This window comes from Homarus americanus, unplaced genomic scaffold (genome assembly GCF_018991925.1).
Source record: "Homarus americanus isolate GMGI-L3 unplaced genomic scaffold, GMGI_Hamer_2.0 scaffold367, whole genome shotgun sequence".
NCBI lineage: Eukaryota > Metazoa > Arthropoda > Malacostraca > Decapoda > Nephropidae > Homarus > Homarus americanus.
Genome location: NW_024743709.1, coordinates 17386584 through 17406629, shown reverse-complemented (window position 1 = coordinate 17406629; position 20046 = coordinate 17386584). Strand labels below are relative to the sequence as shown.

At 39.4% G+C, this 20046-nt stretch overlaps 1 protein-coding gene across 1 annotated transcript in view; it reads left to right on the top strand.

Moving 5' to 3' along the window:
* LOC121877296 (laminin subunit alpha-1-like) overlaps positions 1 to 18125 on the top strand; it is a 107617-nt gene extending 89492 nt beyond the window's left edge. Inside the window, exons 11-29 of the mRNA XM_042382974.1 lie at positions 294 to 457; positions 1009 to 1102; positions 1696 to 1892; positions 2196 to 2292; positions 2503 to 2643; positions 5127 to 5243; positions 5387 to 5527; positions 5965 to 6119; positions 6830 to 6932; positions 7359 to 7463; positions 8579 to 8721; positions 9609 to 9694; positions 10273 to 10409; positions 10932 to 11146; positions 12347 to 12541; positions 13694 to 13814; positions 14834 to 14942; positions 16530 to 16689; positions 18068 to 18125. Of these exons, the coding sequence (XP_042238908.1) occupies positions 294 to 457; positions 1009 to 1102; positions 1696 to 1892; positions 2196 to 2292; positions 2503 to 2643; positions 5127 to 5243; positions 5387 to 5527; positions 5965 to 6119; positions 6830 to 6932; positions 7359 to 7463; positions 8579 to 8721; positions 9609 to 9694; positions 10273 to 10409; positions 10932 to 11146; positions 12347 to 12541; positions 13694 to 13814; positions 14834 to 14942; positions 16530 to 16689; positions 18068 to 18125 (2538 nt within the window). The remainder of the gene's footprint in view (positions 1 to 293; positions 458 to 1008; positions 1103 to 1695; positions 1893 to 2195; positions 2293 to 2502; positions 2644 to 5126; positions 5244 to 5386; positions 5528 to 5964; positions 6120 to 6829; positions 6933 to 7358; positions 7464 to 8578; positions 8722 to 9608; positions 9695 to 10272; positions 10410 to 10931; positions 11147 to 12346; positions 12542 to 13693; positions 13815 to 14833; positions 14943 to 16529; positions 16690 to 18067) is intronic.
* The last annotated feature ends 1921 nt before the right edge of the window (positions 18126 to 20046 follow it).

Sequence of the window (20046 nt, the reverse complement as noted above, 5' to 3'; positions counted from 1 at the left end):
ACTCCGTTAAAAGCGTCTGACTCTATTTGGGATATTTTTTATATACATTTTTGTGTGGATTAAGAATGAACGTGATCTCATTTCATTGAATAGAGTTGCATGACATTTATAAACCCTTACTATGATTATTAATTTACTCGAAGGAGGCAGCACACATGCAGCAGTGTTTCCTTGTTACACCGAGATATTTTAATGTTTCCTTGCCAAGTATGTTATATATTAAGCAGTTTATTATCGAGTCATTTATGTAAGTTGAGGTGAATAGAGATTGTGGAGACCTGGTGTACCCACAGGTGCACACCTCGCTGGTGAATGGTCGCCCAGGGTCCTCAGGGCCGTCGAAAGCCCTCCGTCAGTTCACAGAGGCTCGTTACGTCCGTCTGCGACTTCAGAGGATCAGGACGCTGCATGGTGACCTCCAGGGACGCTCCTCACAGTCTGACGCCTCTGTTACCAAGTTAGTAAACAAATAAATCATCTGCCGTAGTGATAATATTCCTCCTTGATTCTTTATTTTTACCTGTTGGTGGTAATTAACATAACGATTTGTTGATTTTATGAAACATTTTGTATTTATATTTTGATTTTCCAATACGTGTGGCAAGGGTGTGGGTAATAAGACTTGGCATACTGTTTTATTAGCGACCACCACACCTAGTACAGTAAGGAGAGAAGCTTGTGTCTTGTGGGTGAAGCTTGTGTCTTGTGGGTGAAGCTTGTGTCTTGTGGGTGAAGCTTGGGTCTTGTGGGTGAAGCTTGGGCCTTGTGGGTGAAGCTGTTCAGGTAAAAACAAATATATAAGTAATAAGAGACATTTAGCATTACTTAACACAAGATAAAATTAAAAGAAGTGTAGTAATTGTTTATACCTTATTTAGTTAATGAATGACTTAGATCAACGTAGGAAAGAGTTGAAGTTTATGTTAATTTAATGTACCAGGTTAGGTTAGGTTAGATCAATGTAAAGATATGATTACAGCTGTTATCTTAACCTCATTATCTTCACAGGCGTTACTTCTACTCCATCAAGGACATCAGCATCGGCGGGCAGTGTGTGTGTAATGGTCACGCTGAGAACTGTGAGACGGATACTCAGGCACAAGTAGGTGTTATGATGGTATTTTCTTTATGTAGGGAAAATATAACTTATTTATCATTTTCTTTTATAAGATATGGGTGAGAGGGTGTTCCGTTGTGGCCACCTGCAGAAGGATAGAGGCCTCGCTTGTATGGTTATAAATATACGTACACAATATATTACCGCTTGATTCTTGGATCAGTGTTAGTGCTGCAATTAGTCTCCTTTATCCATTAATCTCTTTTGTTTTGTATTTTATTATCGTAAATTAACAACTACTAAATATGTGCATCTGTGATAAATTGTATTAGCCATGTAGTGTTAAGCTGTGTACCGTCTCCATGTCATTAGCTGTTTCGCCCTCATTCTTCACCGCCTGCCTCGTCATCTTATTTTGTGTTATTAATATTCTTGTTTTTAACCTTTTTATTATTTAATATTTAGATTTTTTTACATTAGAGATTCATATCTAGAATTATGAAGTTAAGTTTTTCTATGTAATGTTTATCAAGTTAATTTTCTCCTATGTAATGTTGATCAGGTCTTCTCCATAACTTAAACATTCAACATTATTAATCCGATCCCTATATTAACAAGTTTGCTTTATATTCTTGCAGTTAGCGAGGTGTTCCTGCGTTCACAACACTTGCGGAGACAACTGTGACAGCTGTTGCCCTCTATACAACCAGAAACCTTGGCGGGCCGGGAACTACAGTGACGGAGGAGTGTGTGAGAAGTGTCAATGTCACGGCCATGCTGATAGTTGTGTGTACGATGATGAAGTGGCCAGAAAACGACTTTCCCTCAATACCTGGTGAGAATTTAGCTTGGGTTAATAAGTTGATGCATTAATATAGGATTAGACAGTATTTATATAATATTTAAAGAGGGTTGAATAAGGAATGTATGGAGTTGTTTAAAGATGGATGATCTCTGCTGGGTAAATTGGATGTTCTTTTTACATGTATTGTACAGATAGTTGGGACAAAATATTAAATAGCTCTTCTGGTAAAGTTACAATTTCTTTAATCATGCAATTCAGAAACGTACACTCATTCTTCAGATGTGCTAATGAGATAAAATTATAGAATGTACAGTATTTATTACTTAACCTCAGGGGGGAGTACGAGGGAGGTGGCGTGTGTCAGGAGTGCCATCATAACACCGACGGCGTCAACTGCGATCGGTGCAAAGTCGGATTCTACCGACCTCAGGTAAGAAAAGTTTTCCAATGAAATATTCTAATTAAATTTTTGTGCCACTCTTTCAAAAACTAGATATATATTATTATTTTTTATTATTTAATACCTCGTAAAAATAAACTCAAGAAAACTAAAAAAAAAAAAAAAGAAATATGAACCACATGTTTTGGTTGAGTGTAGCGAGTATTAAGTTGTTCGTTTTTCTTACACTACCATAACAAGGGTGTGGTGCCAGATGACCCTAGGGCGTGTCTACCTTGTGAATGCTCTGGACCTGGGACCACGGGTGACTGTGTTCAAGATGACTCTCAGTTCAATCTTGGTTTCTTCCCTGGAGCCTGTATCTGCAAGCGAGGATTTCATGTGAGTTATGTATTATGTAGATAGTTATGTATTTTAGCAGTACAGTACAGTATATATGAATGATTTAAGACCGCCTGTATATTTGTTAAAGTGTATAGAGGTAGAAATAGGAAGGTTCACACACACACACACACACACACACACTCCGACAGGTCACTACAGGTACACACAAGTTAAGGCAACAAAGAATTTAACATTACAGAACATCTCATTTTCTTATCTAATTTACATATTCATATTAATATTTAAATTCAAGAGGAAATAACCTTAAGAAATTCATAAGGTATTTTCAAGAGGGTTTTGTATATATATTTTTTAATGCAAATTTGTTATGTATTTTTCCAATGTTTATTCATGTTATTGTTTATAAACATTATATCTGTGTTGATGGGGAATTTATAAATGTAGTGATTTTTGGCTATAATTTGACATAATCCTACTTCACGGTTGCCTATTGACTGGTCTGATCTTAGTACCAGCTGCCATACGTCGTCTATGGCAATTTCTAACTATATCTCGCTACACCACTCGTTGCCATTGTGTGATCCTTCAGAAACTTATCGTTCATGGCAACTTCAACACGAACCATGGTAATGAGGAGCTTAATAACTAATGTCTATGGCAACTTGAATCATGGTCTGTCGTTATTCACCATTACATATACAATAACACGACTCGTTGCCATAGAGCTGTCGTTTCTACCCCGTAACATAACCTGCCGTTCATGACGACTTAAATATATTGACCCATATATTCATGACCCGTTAGATTTATAATATAGTCATTTATTCTGACACGAGTGGAGTATATTTTACAGTATAGGGGACGGAAGGTCATATACACTCACTGAAAGACTTAAACTGGACCCTGTAATGTCAGTGTTGTGATGGGGTCATGTGGGGGAGGAGGGGCAGGGTCAGTGTGGAGGGGCAGGGCTTGTATGGAGGGTCAGGGCCTGTGTGGAGGGGTGTTAAGGTCAGTGTGGAGGGGCAGGGCCTGTATGGAGGGGTGCATGGCCAGTATGGAGGGTCAGGGCCTGTGTGGAGGGGTGTTAGGGCCAGTGTAGAGGGGCGCCAGGGCCAGTATGAAGGGTCAGGGCCTGTGGAGGGGGTCCAGGTGGAGGGGCAGGGCCTGTGGAGGGTCAGGGCCTGTGTGGAGGGTGGGTCAGTGTGGAGGGCAGGGCCTGTATGGAGGGTCAGGGCCTGTGTGGAGGGGGAGTGTTAGGGTCAGTGTGGAGGGGCAGGGCCTGTATGGAGGCAGGGCCAGTATGGAGGTCAGGGCCTGTGTGGAGGTGTGGGGCCAGTGTGGAGGGGCAGGGCCTGTATGGAGGTCAGGGCCTGTGTGGAGAGTGTTAGGGGTCAGTGTGGAGGGGCAGGGCCTGTATGGAGGGTCAGGGCCTGTGTGGAGGGGTGTTAGGGTCAGTGTGGAGGGGCAGGGCCTGTATGGAGGGTCAGGGCCTGTGTGGAGGTGTGGGGCCAGTGTGGAGGGCCAGGGCCAGTATGGAGGTCAGGGCCTATGTGGAGGGTGTTAGGGTCAGTGTGGAGGGCAGGGCCTGTATGGATGGTCAGAGCCTGTGTGTGGAGGGTGTTAGGGTCAGTGTAGAGGGGCAGGGGCCTGTTGGAGGTCAGGGGCTGTGTGGAGGGGCAGGGCCTGTATGGAGGGGTGCATGGCCAGTATGGAGGGTCAGGGCCTGTGTGGAGGGGTGTTAGGGCCAGTGTAGAGGGGCGCCAGGGCCAGTATGAAGGGGCAGGTTCAGTGGGGGGTGTCAGGGCCAATGTGGAGGGGCGCCAGGGCCAGTATGAAGGGGGGTCAGTGGGGGGGTGTCAGGGCCAGTATGGAGGGGCAGGGCCAGTGTGGAGGGGTGTCAGGGCCTACCCGCCTCCTAGACAGCTTCATCGCGGCCTTCACTGCCAGCTTAACACCGATCTGCTTCTGAAGCTTGAAGTGAATGTCTTTGAAGTGATCTTAACGATAAATCTTAACATTGTTGTGTTGCCTTGAGGTGTCTGACTGTCTGTTATCTGGTGTCCATAGTCACTGTTTATCATAAATTTGTAAAGTCTTTAAACTTTATTCAATGACATGCACAAGAGCTAGTACAAATGATGCCTATGGATGGGTGATGGGGTTGGACGTATCAGGGTGGTTCCACTCCAGTTATTTTTTTTACGAGATTTATGACTTATTTTCTAGTAAGGAGCTACGATTGACTGATATGTTAAATTTGTAGGACTTATTTTGATACAGTTACCCATTAAAGTAGATTCGTTTTTCTTTTTAAAAATACAATAGGAATTTTAATGGGGAACCATCATATTTCTTCATTAACAAATACTTATCATAGGAATTGAATTAGGCTTTTACAAAAATATTTATACAGCAGATGTTACATAATTGTACCGTCATGATACCTAGATCTGTGCTCTCTTCAACTTGCAAAACAAAGAAATCAAAATTAATTTAAATACTCCGTCTTTTATCAGGGACCTCGGTGTAGCCGGTGTGACAAGGGCTACCGTCGCTACCCACTGTGCGAGCCATGTCCCTGTGACCGTGCTGGCTCTCTCAATGAGGAGTGTGATGGTGACTGTGTCTGTAAGGTAAAGGCATAACCTGTCATTAATGGTACAAGAAGTCATTAACTGTGGATAAACTGTACATTTGTCTAAAAATACCTGAAATTATTAATGTAGTTCCATATTTCTTTAACCTTTACCATGATCATTGTCGGTATTGGTTACAGGAAAATGTGGTTGGCCCTAGCTGTGACACATGTGCTGCAGGACATTTCCACCTGGATACACGTAACCCAATTGGCTGCACACCTTGCTACTGTAATGGTGCTACGAGTTCATGTGAAGCTGCTAGACTAGCGGTTTACACTGTGAGTATAATGTTTTGGGGGGTATTTATCAAAAGTCTTATATGATGTTTTGTCGTTTACGAGCCAATGAACAACTTTTTTTGGGGGGGGGAACTAAAAAAAATATCACTGAGTTTGTTTCTCGGAAGATTTTACGTATTCATTATTTTCTCACTGATTTGTTATTATTTTTATTAGGAGTGAAACAAGATCAGTTGATATACTATGATAGGTATTGAAAAAACAGCAAAGCTACGTGTACAATGATACAAATCTTGAAAAAAGTATGGAAAGATTTATCATGTGTGTACAGTATTTACAAGAAGCAACATATCCGCTCACGTAATCCTTTGTTATTTGATTTCTTTATTATTCTTTCATTCCTGTTTAATTTCTTTATCATTATTTCATTCTTTTATTATTGTTTCATTCCTTTACCATTGTTTCGTTTCATTTAGGTGTTGCAACATGGAAACTGGCACGTAACAGATCTGCAAAGAAGAAGAATAGTTGCAGCCTCTCAGGAGAACATGAACGTCAGAATTGCACATGATGATATGGCTGAATACAATGCTTATTACTGGCTCGCTCCTGATGATTATCTGGGCACAAGGTTTGAATTGACTCAACTTTTTCCTCCTCACTCTTAATGCCTATCTCGTCTCTTTGGAGTTAATTTCAGAAATATATTGGTACTTCTCTTGCCTGTGTAGAATAATAAGAGAAATAGAATGGTACTTCTCATTTTCGACAGGGCGATTTCAGAAATATATATAATTTTATTCTGGTTGCAAAGGTAAAGATAATAATAGCATATTTATTTAAGAGTAAAGGAGATAGGTTCAGGTATGGGGGATAAGGCTATGAGGGTAATTCAAGTGATGAAACTTAGGTAGAGAAGGGATAGATAAGGTGAAATAAATGAGAGGTAGGTGGTAGGAAGGAGAGAAGACAAAATACAGGTAGCAGTAGAGTACAGTAGATGAATTCAGTTTTTACAGCAGTAAGATTGAATATAGGAAAATGTGTGCGTGTGTGCGTGTGTGTGTGTGTGTGTGTGTGTGTGTGTGTGTGTGTGTGTGTGTGTGTGTGTGTGTGTGTGTGTGTGTGTGTGTGTGGGTGGTTGTGTGTGTGTGTGTGTGTGTGTGTGTGTGTGTGTGTGTGTGTGTGTGTGTGTGTGTGTGTGTGTGTGTGTCGGTCATTTGTTAGGCAAATGTGTAGATGTTTATCATGATAGAAGATTATTTTTGTTCTTTTAGTTAAAATTTTATAATTTACTTAGTGTATTGGTACTACAGTGTATTTAAAATTCTTTTCTTGCAGAACCACCTCATATGGACAAACCTTAACTATTAAGGTGTCTTGGGTAAAACTCAGAGGAGACACATCAGGCCAAGCAACCCGCTGCCCGGATGTCATCATTGAGGTGAGAAAATAAAGTGTTAAATATGTACAATAGTCGTGCACTTGCCTCCTGCTTCTGGTGTTGTTCAGTGTGACTTTACCAAACTTTGCACGGTTTCTTCACGGAGACCAGTTTGGCATAACTGATGGAGCTATCAAGTACTAAAGGTGTATAAATATATATTTATTTAATTCATTAATTGGGAGTAGTGTACAAAATATTATTAAACTTTACCAGTACTGCATATCTTTGTACTGTATGGTAATAATCAGTACTCAAGCAAGGAGGCGAGTGGCTCTTCTAAATATTGTTAGAGCCCTGTAATTGTCCATGACATCAAGTGGGATTGTGGAGCTTTTTTGTGTTGTATGTAATATATACTTACTATTAAGAATCTTTATACATATTCTGTATCCAGATTACTCATCATTACTATAAACCTTACAGGGAGCTGGATACCGTATTGCTTATGGTGACAACACTTACCGACGAGGGAAGTCTACGCTTCTTGAGATTCCATTTTATGAACACGATTGGTTCCATTTCTCTAAGGTACGTGTTTTTGTATCTTTTTCATTGAAATACTGTAAATTGCATATGATTTCTGAGGCCTTAAGAATATGGCTAGATGAGTTATTTCTTATAAATATTAATTGCACTCTTGGTGGTAGTCGTGTATCTAAAATTGGTGTATGAATACTGTATAGGATGTGGGTATGTAAGGGGAGGACAGCTCAGGTGTAACATTAAGGATCAGTTTGTATCAAATCTGAAAATAAAAGGAATAGTCATGAAATTATAAATGATTTGTGACAGAGTAGATGATGTACTTTTGAGAAGGAATAAATGTGAAAGTTCTTGATAATGTTCAGTATTTAATCACTGTAAATATGAGTTTAGATTAATAAGTAAATTGGGAAAGAAAGAAGACTGATGGTGCACGTGGACGAGAAATGCAGACAGGTTAGGTATATTTAGCAGTAATGTACTAAACTGGGAGTTGAAGATATTAAGTGGGCTCTTTGCTTTATACATAAATAAAAGGGAAGTTGATATACATTTTCATATGCACACTATATACAGTACTGTATTCATGTTTAAGAGCTTACACTAAAATATTGATAATGGAACCTGGATAAAAGAAGAGGGGGTTATGAATGCCCATACTCATGAATGGCCATACTTATGAATGGCCATATTTATGAATGTGATCGCATTGCTGGATAACACCCTTCTCACGGACACCCTTCTCACGGACACCCTTCACACGTGTGTCCGGGTCAAGGGTTCGAGCCTCTGCCTCGGACACACGTGAGATGGGTGTTATCCAGTGTGACCCTCACTACCAAACACCACAGGTTTCCCGGTCCCTTGTTTCCTCCTGTACTAACACTGGATAAACCGCCCAAATGGCTAGTAAGCTGATAAGTGGCGAATATGGATATAAAAAAATATATTACCTACCTGAAAGCCAACCTTCTCTCCCTCTGCCTGTAGTTTAAATGTGGTTAATCTTCAAGGGTCAAGGTAAATAAAGTAGTTCTTTTTTTTCTTATTGACTTACAAATAGGGTCCAGGAACATGACTCTTTCATACCTTGACTTGGACCCATTCTGTAAAAGGTGTATCTGTCTACTTATTGTAAACCATATTTTTCTCCCAAACAGGATGTATTGGACATAGAGCTTGACACTAAACCTAAGACATACAGAGGCCAGGCAGTGTCACGACGGGAGATGATGGAAATCCTCAGTTCTCTGGAAACGTTGATGATCAGGGCCAGATTCCATACAGTGCAGATTGAAGGAATGTTAGTATATATGCAGTACTTGTTTTACTTTTAAATTGACTGTAAGTGATACAAATATTTAAGGTACCATCCGTAACCCCCCCTAAATAATGAAATACTGGAGGAGGTAATTACTGTATACATTAGAGGAGTTTAATTGAGATTGAAAAGTACCATAACAGGAAGGAATGGGATCTTGGAAGTGTAGAAGGAACTGAGAGACGATATAATTCTTAATACCTTGACTTATAGCAGTACAAAATTGGGTTCTAAATTTGTTTAAGGTACAGAAATAGTTTCCTGATGGCGGCATCTGAAGTTGACAGAAGGGAAGTACATTAGTAAGGATAAACAAAGTACATGGGATGCTTTACAGGACAGAGTGAGCAGAGGGTATAACTTGTGGAATGGTGGAGTGGGTGTAGAAAGGTTCTCTGAGGTGGTATGAACATGTATGTGAGAAGGATGTAGGTGATAGAGTGGTAAAGAGGGTGTTTGGGTAGAGGGAGACAGCCTATAACATGAGAAGGAAGGGTGGAACAATATTTAATGATAGAAGATGAAGTAAAGTAGAAAAGGGGAAGGGATGGTGAGCAGAAAATTAAAACAATGTTTGTAATGATTGAGCAACCTGGATGCTTTCTGTCATGAGCACCCAGAGGGGAGCGAGACATTGCAGAAGGTATATGATTGTGGTTTTGAGTGTTTTAATACGATAGTGTTGATCATTGTCAGCAAAATAATTTACTTTTATTAAAATGCAGTGTTGTAATTCATAATCCAGTTTTAATTTTTTGTACTGTATGTATATGTACAGTACTGTATGTTTTATTTAAAGTGTAAAGTTACTTGGTTTGCTGTTTGGCATGTACTGTATATGCTTGTGATACAGTATTTATTTTCTTCAGTCTCCACAATGTGATCCTGGAATATGGAGCTGAAGGCACGGCAACTCTTGTGACTGGTGCTGTGGAACGCTGCAATTGTCCTCCAGGTAACACTGGCAGCTTGAATATTTTATTACAGTATTACTGATCCTTTTTCCTTAGGACTTTGTAGCTCAGTTGGCAGAGGACAGTAGTGTATTTTACTTGCAAGTGGATGGTAATGGGTTCAATTCCCAACCAGAGTGGAGGATGAGGTTCTCTTTTTGTGCATTGTGTGGTAACTGAATATAGCATACTGTAATAGAGTACATCATTGAATGCACCTGCCAGTCCTGTCATTGATCAAATAGGACTTTTCTTCAGTGATTGTTGCTTTTTCCATTTCTTCACTTTTCTTTCCCGATTTTTGTCTTTCTGCATTTTTTCCTTTTCTTTTTCTTCTTCTTATGTGTAAGGAATTAATACTTGTTTTATTTGTATGATAGGCAATTAGTGAGTAGAATACTTGAACAGATTTTTTTAGCATAATTTAGTTATGAGGGTAACTGAGAATTCTTGAATAGGTAAAGTGAAGAAGCATAATGGAGGTAGATTTAATTTTTTATGTGAATTATGAAGAGGCATACACACTATTGACATAAAAAACAGGTCTTCATTTTATTTACATCTTGTTTTTTCCCCAAAGGATATAGTGGCTTGTCCTGTGAGTTCTGTAAACCAGGATACCGAAGAGTCAACAAGACGGTGTATGGTGGAGTCTGTGCATCCTGTGAGTGTAGTGGTCATGTGGATACTTGTGACCCCTTCAGTGGTGCCTGTGGGGTAAGTTCTTAAAGTGTATTGAATCAGGTACAATATGCAGTAATGCCTAGATCAGTAGAGGGACTCGGTGACTTGGAAGGATAGAGTGAGGCATTAATGTATTTTGGAGAGAAAGAGAGAGAAAAAATACTTTCAATCCTTTTTTAAGGGAACAAGTCAAACCCTAAAGCTTCCTACCATTCCACAAAATTGAAATTAAAGACACAGATGTATCAGACCTGAGACTTGAAAATGGGGTTTAGGAACACTCAGATCAGGACAAGGTAGAGGCATTGAATAAATTATTTTTCTGTTTTCACAAGAGAATATGTGAACAACCTCCATGTGTTAGAAGAAATATAGCTTGACACAGTATTAATACACATGGAGTTCTCAGAAGAGCGTACATGGTATTAGAAACAAATTGTCAAAGCTATAAGTTAATGAGAGCCCTTACAGTGTGCATCCCATAGTGTTAAGTGAGTTATGACTATGTTTTAAATCGATAATTGCAGTAAATGTAAACTGTTTTTATTTTGACAGGAGTGCAAGCATAACACAGTTGGTCATAAATGTGAGAGGTGTGCTGCAGGGTATTTTGGAGATGCCACCTTGGGCACTCCTGATGCTTGCCGTGCATGTGAGTGTCCACTGCCTCTTGGAGCTAACCACTTCACCCCCAGATGTGTCCCAGACCTTGACCTTGGTGGATACAAATGTCAGTGTCCAACAGGTTATAATGGAGTCAAATGTGAAAGGTATGTTTCATGGTACAGAATATGTTACACTGTTAATATTTCTGGAGTGGAATAAATGTATAATATGTTGTTGTTAAACTATTAAGGCATGCTATATTACAGTACATATTGTTTTACAGTACTTTGTTTTAAAGTTTGTCTTGGTTTTATGATATTTACTTAATCGTTGGGAAGTTCACCAGCCAGACCACAGCTCACACTTCCATGTCCCATTGGCCATCAGTTATTACCACAGAGCTTTTGATCATCATGAGGGATGATGGGGGAATAAAATTGTTTTTCTAGGCTATATCTTGTGATCACTTCCTTCCCCCCAACCTGGAACTTTATGAGATCCTTCAGTGACATGTGATTAAGTACATTACCCAGTATTTCTACCAAATTTGAAAGATTTATTTTTTTTACTGTCCAGGATTTAAAACTAGGAATTCAACTGGGCCAGTATGTCACACTTACCAATACACCATAATCCTCACTGATCACTGAGCAGCCTATGTTCTGCTTTAGGGGAATTGTATTTTATCACTTTGCTTATACAGCTCCTCCCAGACTTACGACCTACTCGACTTACGACCACCCACACTTACAACCTGCCTCAGTCGTACCAAAATTTTGTCAAATTACGTATTTTCGAGTCCCAACTTCAGTACACAGACAAAATTTCTATTTGTAATTCACTTTAAAATGGCTGGCAAGCTTAAAAGTGAGAGTTTTGTGGTGCTGAGAAGAAAAAGTGACACCCATTTTAGATTTTCTATGTACTGTATTATTTAAGCATTTTCGACTTACGGCCATTTTGACTTACGACCTGGATTTGGGTCCCGAACCCCGTCGTAAGTCGGGGAGGAGCTGTAATCTGTTAACATACAGTACTGTACTATAATATAAGCACAGTACTGTATGTGGATCAGGAAATCTTATACCAACAGTAGATAATGGTAAACTGTTGTGGGCTCAGTTATTTATTTTTTTATTTTTTTATAAAGTATTGCTTCATACAATATAATACTGGCTGGAGACCAAGTTTTATATTTTAAGTACCCAATATATACAGACATTACAATGGATTTTGTTAGAGTTAAGTAAAACTCATGTTGGTTTCAGATTATTAACTTAGTCTAGAATTATTTACTGAAAGAAAGTACTTTATGAAAAATTATGTGTTTAGTAATTACACTTATTTTTGTCTAAAATCTTCAGATGTGCTGATGGATATTTTGGCAACCCACTTGTCCCTGGCAATTTCTGCCAGCCATGTCAGTGTAATGGCAACCTTGACTTACGGAAACGTGATAATTGTGACCGCCAGACTGGACAGTGCCTCAAGTGTGTTGGTAACACTGCTGGCTGGCATTGTGAAAAGTGTAAAGACAAATATTATGGTGATCCAAAAAGGTAAGATTTAAGGATAATAAAATTATATTATACTGATTCACCAGTGTGATGGAACATGAACACTGGTAGATCCAAGGGAGAACCCTGTTAGCAATAACTCTTTACTCCATACTGAATAATAGAGGTAGGAGGAAGAGGGGTAGATCAGATCTATGTATTTAGCTGTTTATCTATCACCTTGTCTCTATGCTGTGTACATTCCCAGATGGTACACTGCTGTCATCTGTGTGTGTGTGTGTGGTGCTTCACTTCCTCGATTTGATGCAGAAAAACGCCTTCATAGCAGTAAACAATAATAACCTTCCCAGAAAACTTTTATCATGTATATATTTGAAAGGATAACTCACTCATCACTTTTCCTAGTTCAAAGATACTTCCACAGTAACATTCCTGGTGAGGTACAGTACTAGCCCATTATCAGCCTACAAGGACATCTGTGAGATCCCATGCATTTTTTGTTATTAGTCCATCATGCTGCATTTACCATAATTCATTTATACCCTGGATGAGTATTATCTGTAACAATCTGCCACATAAGCTCTTTCTATATCATATACTGTAATATCTAATGCTGTAGGTCAGAATGTCCTGATTCATGTGTCTTTAGTACTTGGCAAGGGGACACCGTGGTAAATAAACTTGACAACATTGTCTTCCCTCTCCCTGCATCATCCTTATATTGTGTACAGTACAGTACTTGAATTTATTTATTTTTCAAAACACCTGCTTTCATCTCTCAGAACCGTGTGATTTGTCTGGTTTTTCCATGATTTATGGTACATAAGTAGTCTGGCCTTTTTTGTATTATTATAATGGTATTATTATTGTTATTATCATTGTTAGTTCATGTACAATTACAGTATTATTATTTAATATTTTACCTCATACCAGCTTACATGCCTTTTGGGCACTTGGTCTCTAATTTTGTTACTTTGTTATGACCTTTTGTCCATTGTCAGTTGAGGAGGAAACACCTTTCTCACTTCTGAGTCAAGTAAGGGATTGAACCCAGGGATATGAGGTGTAGTGTCACCACTGTACCACCAACATAGATAGAGGTTAGATAATTATTAGATGTATAGTACTGTATATCCTGTATCGTACCTTGTAATTTGGGGTTTTTATATAATTTGTATTCTTTCTTTTCCGCAGGGGTCATTGTCTGAATTGTGGTTGCCATGAACGAGGATCATTAAGAGCACAGTGTGATTCTGAGAGTGGCCAGTGCCAGTGTAGGCAACTCTTCACAGGACGCCAGTGTGACAGATGTATTGTAAGTACAGTAGTTATGCCTTATTTTAAGTGAATACAGTAAGCTGTTAATAGATAAAGATTCATCAGTTCCACCTTTTGTTTTGGACTATATATTTTATTGTGAATAAAGAGTTTCGATACAAAACCACTGATTAGACCGTAATTTTAAACAGGAAGAAAGGATTCCAGAAGACAATAAAGAGTGCAGAGAGAAAATAGGGCAGAGAATGAAAGCAACCAAGAATAAGTACTTTTTATTGTTGAGCAGAAAGTTGAGGAGCTTAGGACCACTCGAAAATACTCAGCGAAAACTTGAGATTATAGCGGGACATAACCTGCTTGTTTGGGTGGGAAAGATATAGAATACAGTAATGATTTATGTGCTTTAAAAATGTTTATTTTTTTATTAAAAAAGTATGGTGGAATAGACAAGGAATTTAAGGTCCAGAACTGCACACCTGTTGTTCTTATAAAAAGTAATCATTACCTGAGAATGATTTGCTTGATCCCCAGACCCTTTGGACGCTAACCTCATTTTTTATCAAGGGTCCATTAAGTTATATGGCACTGTGTATTAGGTTCAATATTTGATAATGAGAACTTGTTATGGTAAACATCAAATCTGAAGTATTATTTAATTCTAGTACTGTATTCCTCAACAACATTGTATCATTAAGTCTGTGTGTGCAACTTTCCTGAGACAGTGTTAATCTATTTAGTTCTATGATAAATGTGCAAAAATGAATCATATTTATCTTGTTTTACTGAGTGTCTTTACAACTCAGCCTTACTCATACCTCTTTCAGCTTTATTCTACCTCACTCTATTCTGTCATGAAATGGATCGTTTCTGTGCTGCTAATTTAATCATTCCTGTGGATTATTTTTTCTACTGGATATTCAACTTCATTTTTTTTATGGTTACAGATATCTTAGTCTATAGAATTATGTACAGGTGCTCTTTACTCTTATTCACCTCTCATAGCTGCCAGGATATCATGAGACATCAACTGCAGGTCAGGTTTTGTTTATATTTCAGAGTGGTCATGGTGGTGTGGATGAGGGATGTCCTCGGTGTCAGTGTAATCCAGAAGGATCAGTCAGTCACATATGTGATCCCTTTACTGGAGAATGTCCATGTAAGCCAGGTATGTAATCAGGTTTATTTACTGTACAGTACTTTATTTTATCCTCCTCTTTGCCACTGATTGGCCTGTTAGCCACTTGGTCTTAAATGAGCTCACACTTGGTGCCATCACAACAATCTGGCAGGTTATTCCAAGAGTTCACAACAGCCGCTCAAAAAAAAAAAAAGATTGCCCAGAGGCTGTGATCTCTAGTGGGGCAGGCATCCGTTTGTTCTAGGTATAAACAATCAAAATGAGTACTGACATATAAGGTGCTTAAAAAACTTATATTTGATCACCCATCGATTAGTTTAAGCTAGGTAACTGCAAGCATCCTGGTCATCTCTCTGGGTCTGGTCGTCCTCTTTTGGATATTGGATATTTTAAATCGCATGACAATCTCTAGTATATCTGAGGCACCAGGTGGGATGACTACTCCAGTTGGGGAAGTTTCTCACTTTTGAAGAGCACTATGAGTATGTGAACAACCTTTGTATAAGTCCATCAAGCTTATTTGTTTGACTTACCTTCTTCTCACAATGGTCTGAGAACTACAAGTCATTGTCATCTTACACACCCAGGTCTTTTATACATTCGGTCTCATATTATGATGATTTTATGATTTTTTTGACAATTGATATGCCTCCTTACTATTGGTACAACCTAGGTACATCCTTTTGCAATTCATGACACGACTCTTAACAGTAATTCCTTTGGATGCTCTTGAAGCAACCAGAGATCGTCCCATTATGTTTCACAGTCCATTTGGTTCTTAATTTCCCTGAATAACTTAGCGTTGTCCACAAACATACAAAAAAAGGAGTGTGTAGCTTGTGGTACATCATTTATGAAAAGAAAAGAAGAGGGAGAAGGTCCCAGTACACTTTCCTGTGGTACTCTGCTTGTCAGAGGTACAGGTGACAATTTTGCCTTTAATCACCACACACTACTTAGTCATAAAGAAAGTCATTAATCTAAGCTAGGCACACTATCGAATGCCTTGGCAAAGTCTTGGTACTGTATATACGTATTGTCACTATTGCTGCCCCACTCCAGAATATGTGTCCCTATATCCCGCACCATAAGTACCGGTAATTGCCTCAAGCAGGAGCCTCTGGGCACAAAACCATGCTCTTATTACTGTTATCTACAATAGCTTCATCAGCTTTGGTCTCACAGTCAGCAACTTAATTTGGACTTTAATAAATCCAACAGAGTCGTATTAGTCGCATTACCTTAACATCCCCATAGGCTTCAGTGCCTGGTATGGGTGGCAGGCTGATAATGCCTACTTCTGTAATCTTTGTCTTTATTCTGAGGAAGAATCACTTTATTACTGGCATGACTTTACTTATACTACAGTAGTCATAACCTCTTAATAGATGTAATTTCAATACGTACTAAGATCTGGGGAGCCTTTGTGCCCTTGTGGTATTTATTCCTCACCCGACATGCCTGTTGGGTTAGAAATTCATGCACCTTAAATCACATGATGGTTATGTAATAATAATAAAACAGTTATCATAAAAACTCAAGAACAAAATAAATTGAACTTCAGAACTACTGTTTAAAAATGTGTGTTAAGTAGACCTCACATTTTACTTGTAGGTGTTGCTGGCCGGAACTGTAATGAATGTTTGCCTGACCACTATGGCACCCTGAACACTGGCTGTAAGAGTAAGTACAAACTAAATTTTTGTTTCAATATTTGCTTCATTGGCGTCTTCAAGAGTAAGTACAGTACAAAGATTATTGCTTTATATACCTGGTATGTTGTATTGGTGACTAGAAGTTATTTTTTAGAGCAGTGAATTGACTTTGATTACAGGGTACAGTACTTAAGTTTTATCCTGTATTTTATCAAGCTTGACATTGGTGTTGTGACATTTTCTTCAGATGGTATTCACTTGGTGCTGATTAGTGTCTATATGAACCAGACGTAAATATTCTTTATTACTTCTTGAGAAAGTGAGGTTATTAATTTTTGATGTGGTTATTTTAGCCTCCAAAGCCACAAATCTAACCTAACAAAACGAACTTTGTTAAGGCTGTTTGAAAGATGCCTCGATATCCTTTGGCCTTTCCTAGCCAAAATTGTGACCTTTTCTGTGATTTTTTCTGTGGTTTTTGTTATTTTTATTTTTTTCTGGACACATGAAATTGGTTCAAAAAGTCCTCTAATAATTGATGGATTTCAGTAACATAAGACAGATATTGTTTACTTTACTTTTTTACTTTTTATCCTCTTCACCACTGATCGGCTCGTTAGCTGCTTGGGCCGTCGGTCACATCTCTGTTACACACTGTTGGCAAGTACTGGGCATGCACCGGCTCCTGAATGTATAAGAACCTGCTCCAGTGCTGGTCAAGTCTGGTCTCGAAAACAGCTCATAATTGGTGCCGTCACAAGTTGCAACATTTTTTAAAGGCAATTCATTATTTATGGTAATACAAATTCTTGAGAATCGATATATGTGGATGTGAACAAAGATGACTATAGATACCCTGAATGTTGGCACCTGGGCACTAGATACCCTGAATGTTGGCACCTGGGCACTAGATAACCCATATATTGGCACCTGGGCACTAGATAACCCATATGTTGGCACCTGGGCACTAGATAACCCATATGTTTGCACCTGGGCACTAGATAACCCATATATTGGCACCTGGGCACTAGATAACCCATATGTTTGCACCTGGGCACTAGATAACCCATATATTGGCACCTGGGCACTAGATAACCCATGTGGCTGCCTGGGCATACACTTAACCCCATATGTTTTGCACCTAGACTTTAGATAACCATATGTTGGCACCTGGGCACTGACCTTCCATATGTGGCACCTGGGCACTAGATAGCCTTATATATTGGCACCTGGGCACTACATAACCCATATGTTTGCACCTGGTACTAGATAACCCATATGTTGGCACCTGAGCACTAGCTACCTGAATGTTGGCACCTAGGCACTGAAATAGCATATAATGGCACCTGGGCACTGAATAACCCATATATTGGCACCTGGGCGCCTAGACCGCCCATATGGCACCTGGGCACTACATAACCCCATATGTTTGCACCTGGGCACTGAATATTTATATGTTGCTTACCTGGGCACTACATAACCCTTATGTTTGCCTAGGCTAGATAACCCATATGTTGGCACCTGGGCACTAGCTACCCTGAATGTTGGCACCTAGGCACTGAATAGCCATATGTTGGCAGCCGGGCACTGAATAGCCGCATGTGGCACCTGGGCACTAAGATAACCCCTCTGTTGGCACCTGGGCACTACAACCCTTATGTTTGCACCTGGGCACTAGATATATATATTAGCACCTGGGCACTATAACCCATATGTTTTGCACCTGGGCACTGGAATAACCCATATATTGGCACCTGGGCACTAGATAGCCATATGTGGCACTGGGCGCTACATAACCCATATGTTTTGCACCTGGGCACTAGATAGCCCATATGTTGGCACCTGGGCACTACATAACCATATGTTTGCACCTGGGCACTAGATAACCCATATGTTGGCACCTGGGCACTACATAACCCACATGTTTTGCACCTGAACTGCAGATAACCCATATGTTGGCACCTGGGCACTAGCTACACAGATGTTGGCACCTGGGCATAGATAGCCCATATATTGGCACCTGGGCACTAGATAACCCATATATTGGCACCTGGGCACTAGATAACCCATATGTTTGCACCTGGGCACTAGATAACCCATATATTGGCACCTGGGCACTACATAACCCATATGTTGGCACCTGGGCACTAGATAACCCATATATTGACACCTGGGCACTACATAACCCATATGTTGGCACCTGGGCACTAGATAACCCATATATTGGCACCTGGGCACTACATAACCCATATGTTTGCACCTGGGCACTAGATAATGTATTACTTCCCGCTATATAGTTGACTTATTGTATGGGGAAAAAAGTGGAAAATTAATCTGGTCATAAATTTCGTTCTCGGAATTAATCCAGATCAATATAGTTCTTGCTGTATAAGGTTCACTGTAGTACATAATGGTTGGAGTCTAGAGCTGTAGAGAGAGAGAGAGAGAGAGAAGGGGAAAGGGAGAGGAGATAAAGAGAGAGGAGAGAAATAGAGTAGAGAGAGATACAGAGAGAGGTAAAGGGAATAAGAGAAAGAGGAGAGAGAGAGAATGAAAAAGGGAGATAGTGAGAAGTAGGAGAAATGAGAGAGATACAGAGAAAGAGATAAAGATAATAAAATGAGAGAAAGTTTTATTCCGCCGTTGTAGTGCCTAGGATGTCCAACTGGCTTATTTAAGTAAATTATACAATTAAATATTCGCCCTAACTTGATTAGCAACTTTACAATTCGATTCTATATATATTACGTATATTTTCATCTTTTAATGTGGTTTGATTTTCTCGGCTAAATGAGCTTCTTCCGCTAAGGCAGCTTCTTCCGCTAAATCAGCTTCTTCCGCTATAATGAGCTTCTTCCGCTAAATCAGCTTCTTCCGCTATAATGAGCTTCTTCCGCTAAATCAGCTTCTTCCGCTATAATGAGCTTCTTCCGCTAAATCAGCCTCTTCCGCTATAATGAGCTTCTTCCGCTAAATCAGCTTCTTCCGCTATAATGAGCTTCTTCCGCTAAATCAGCTTCTTCCGCTATAATGAGCTTCCGCTAAGTCAGCTTCTTCCCCTATAATGAGCTTCCACTATAATGAGCTTCTTCTGCTAAGTAAGCTTATTCCGCTAAGTCAGCTTCTTCCGCTAGAAATAAAAACTATTATAGTGTATGTTGATAATTATTCTTCTGTTGCGTCTTGAACTTTATTTTCATGAATTGAATTGTTGAAGATTATGTTAGAGGTGAAAACAATGGAAGAGTATTATGGTACCTTAATACAGGGTCTGTAGATAGTAAACAAGTGATATGTAGAGTAATATTATTCTACAAATAAAATAAACGGTGCAGTAGGTGGTAGGGAAAGTTGTTTTAGGATACTATATTATGAGGTGTACTGTACCGTAACACAGTATATGGCTGGTACAGATGGGTATAATATGGTACAATCGCGTTATCTAAGCTCTATAAGGTATACGAGTGAGCAGTAGT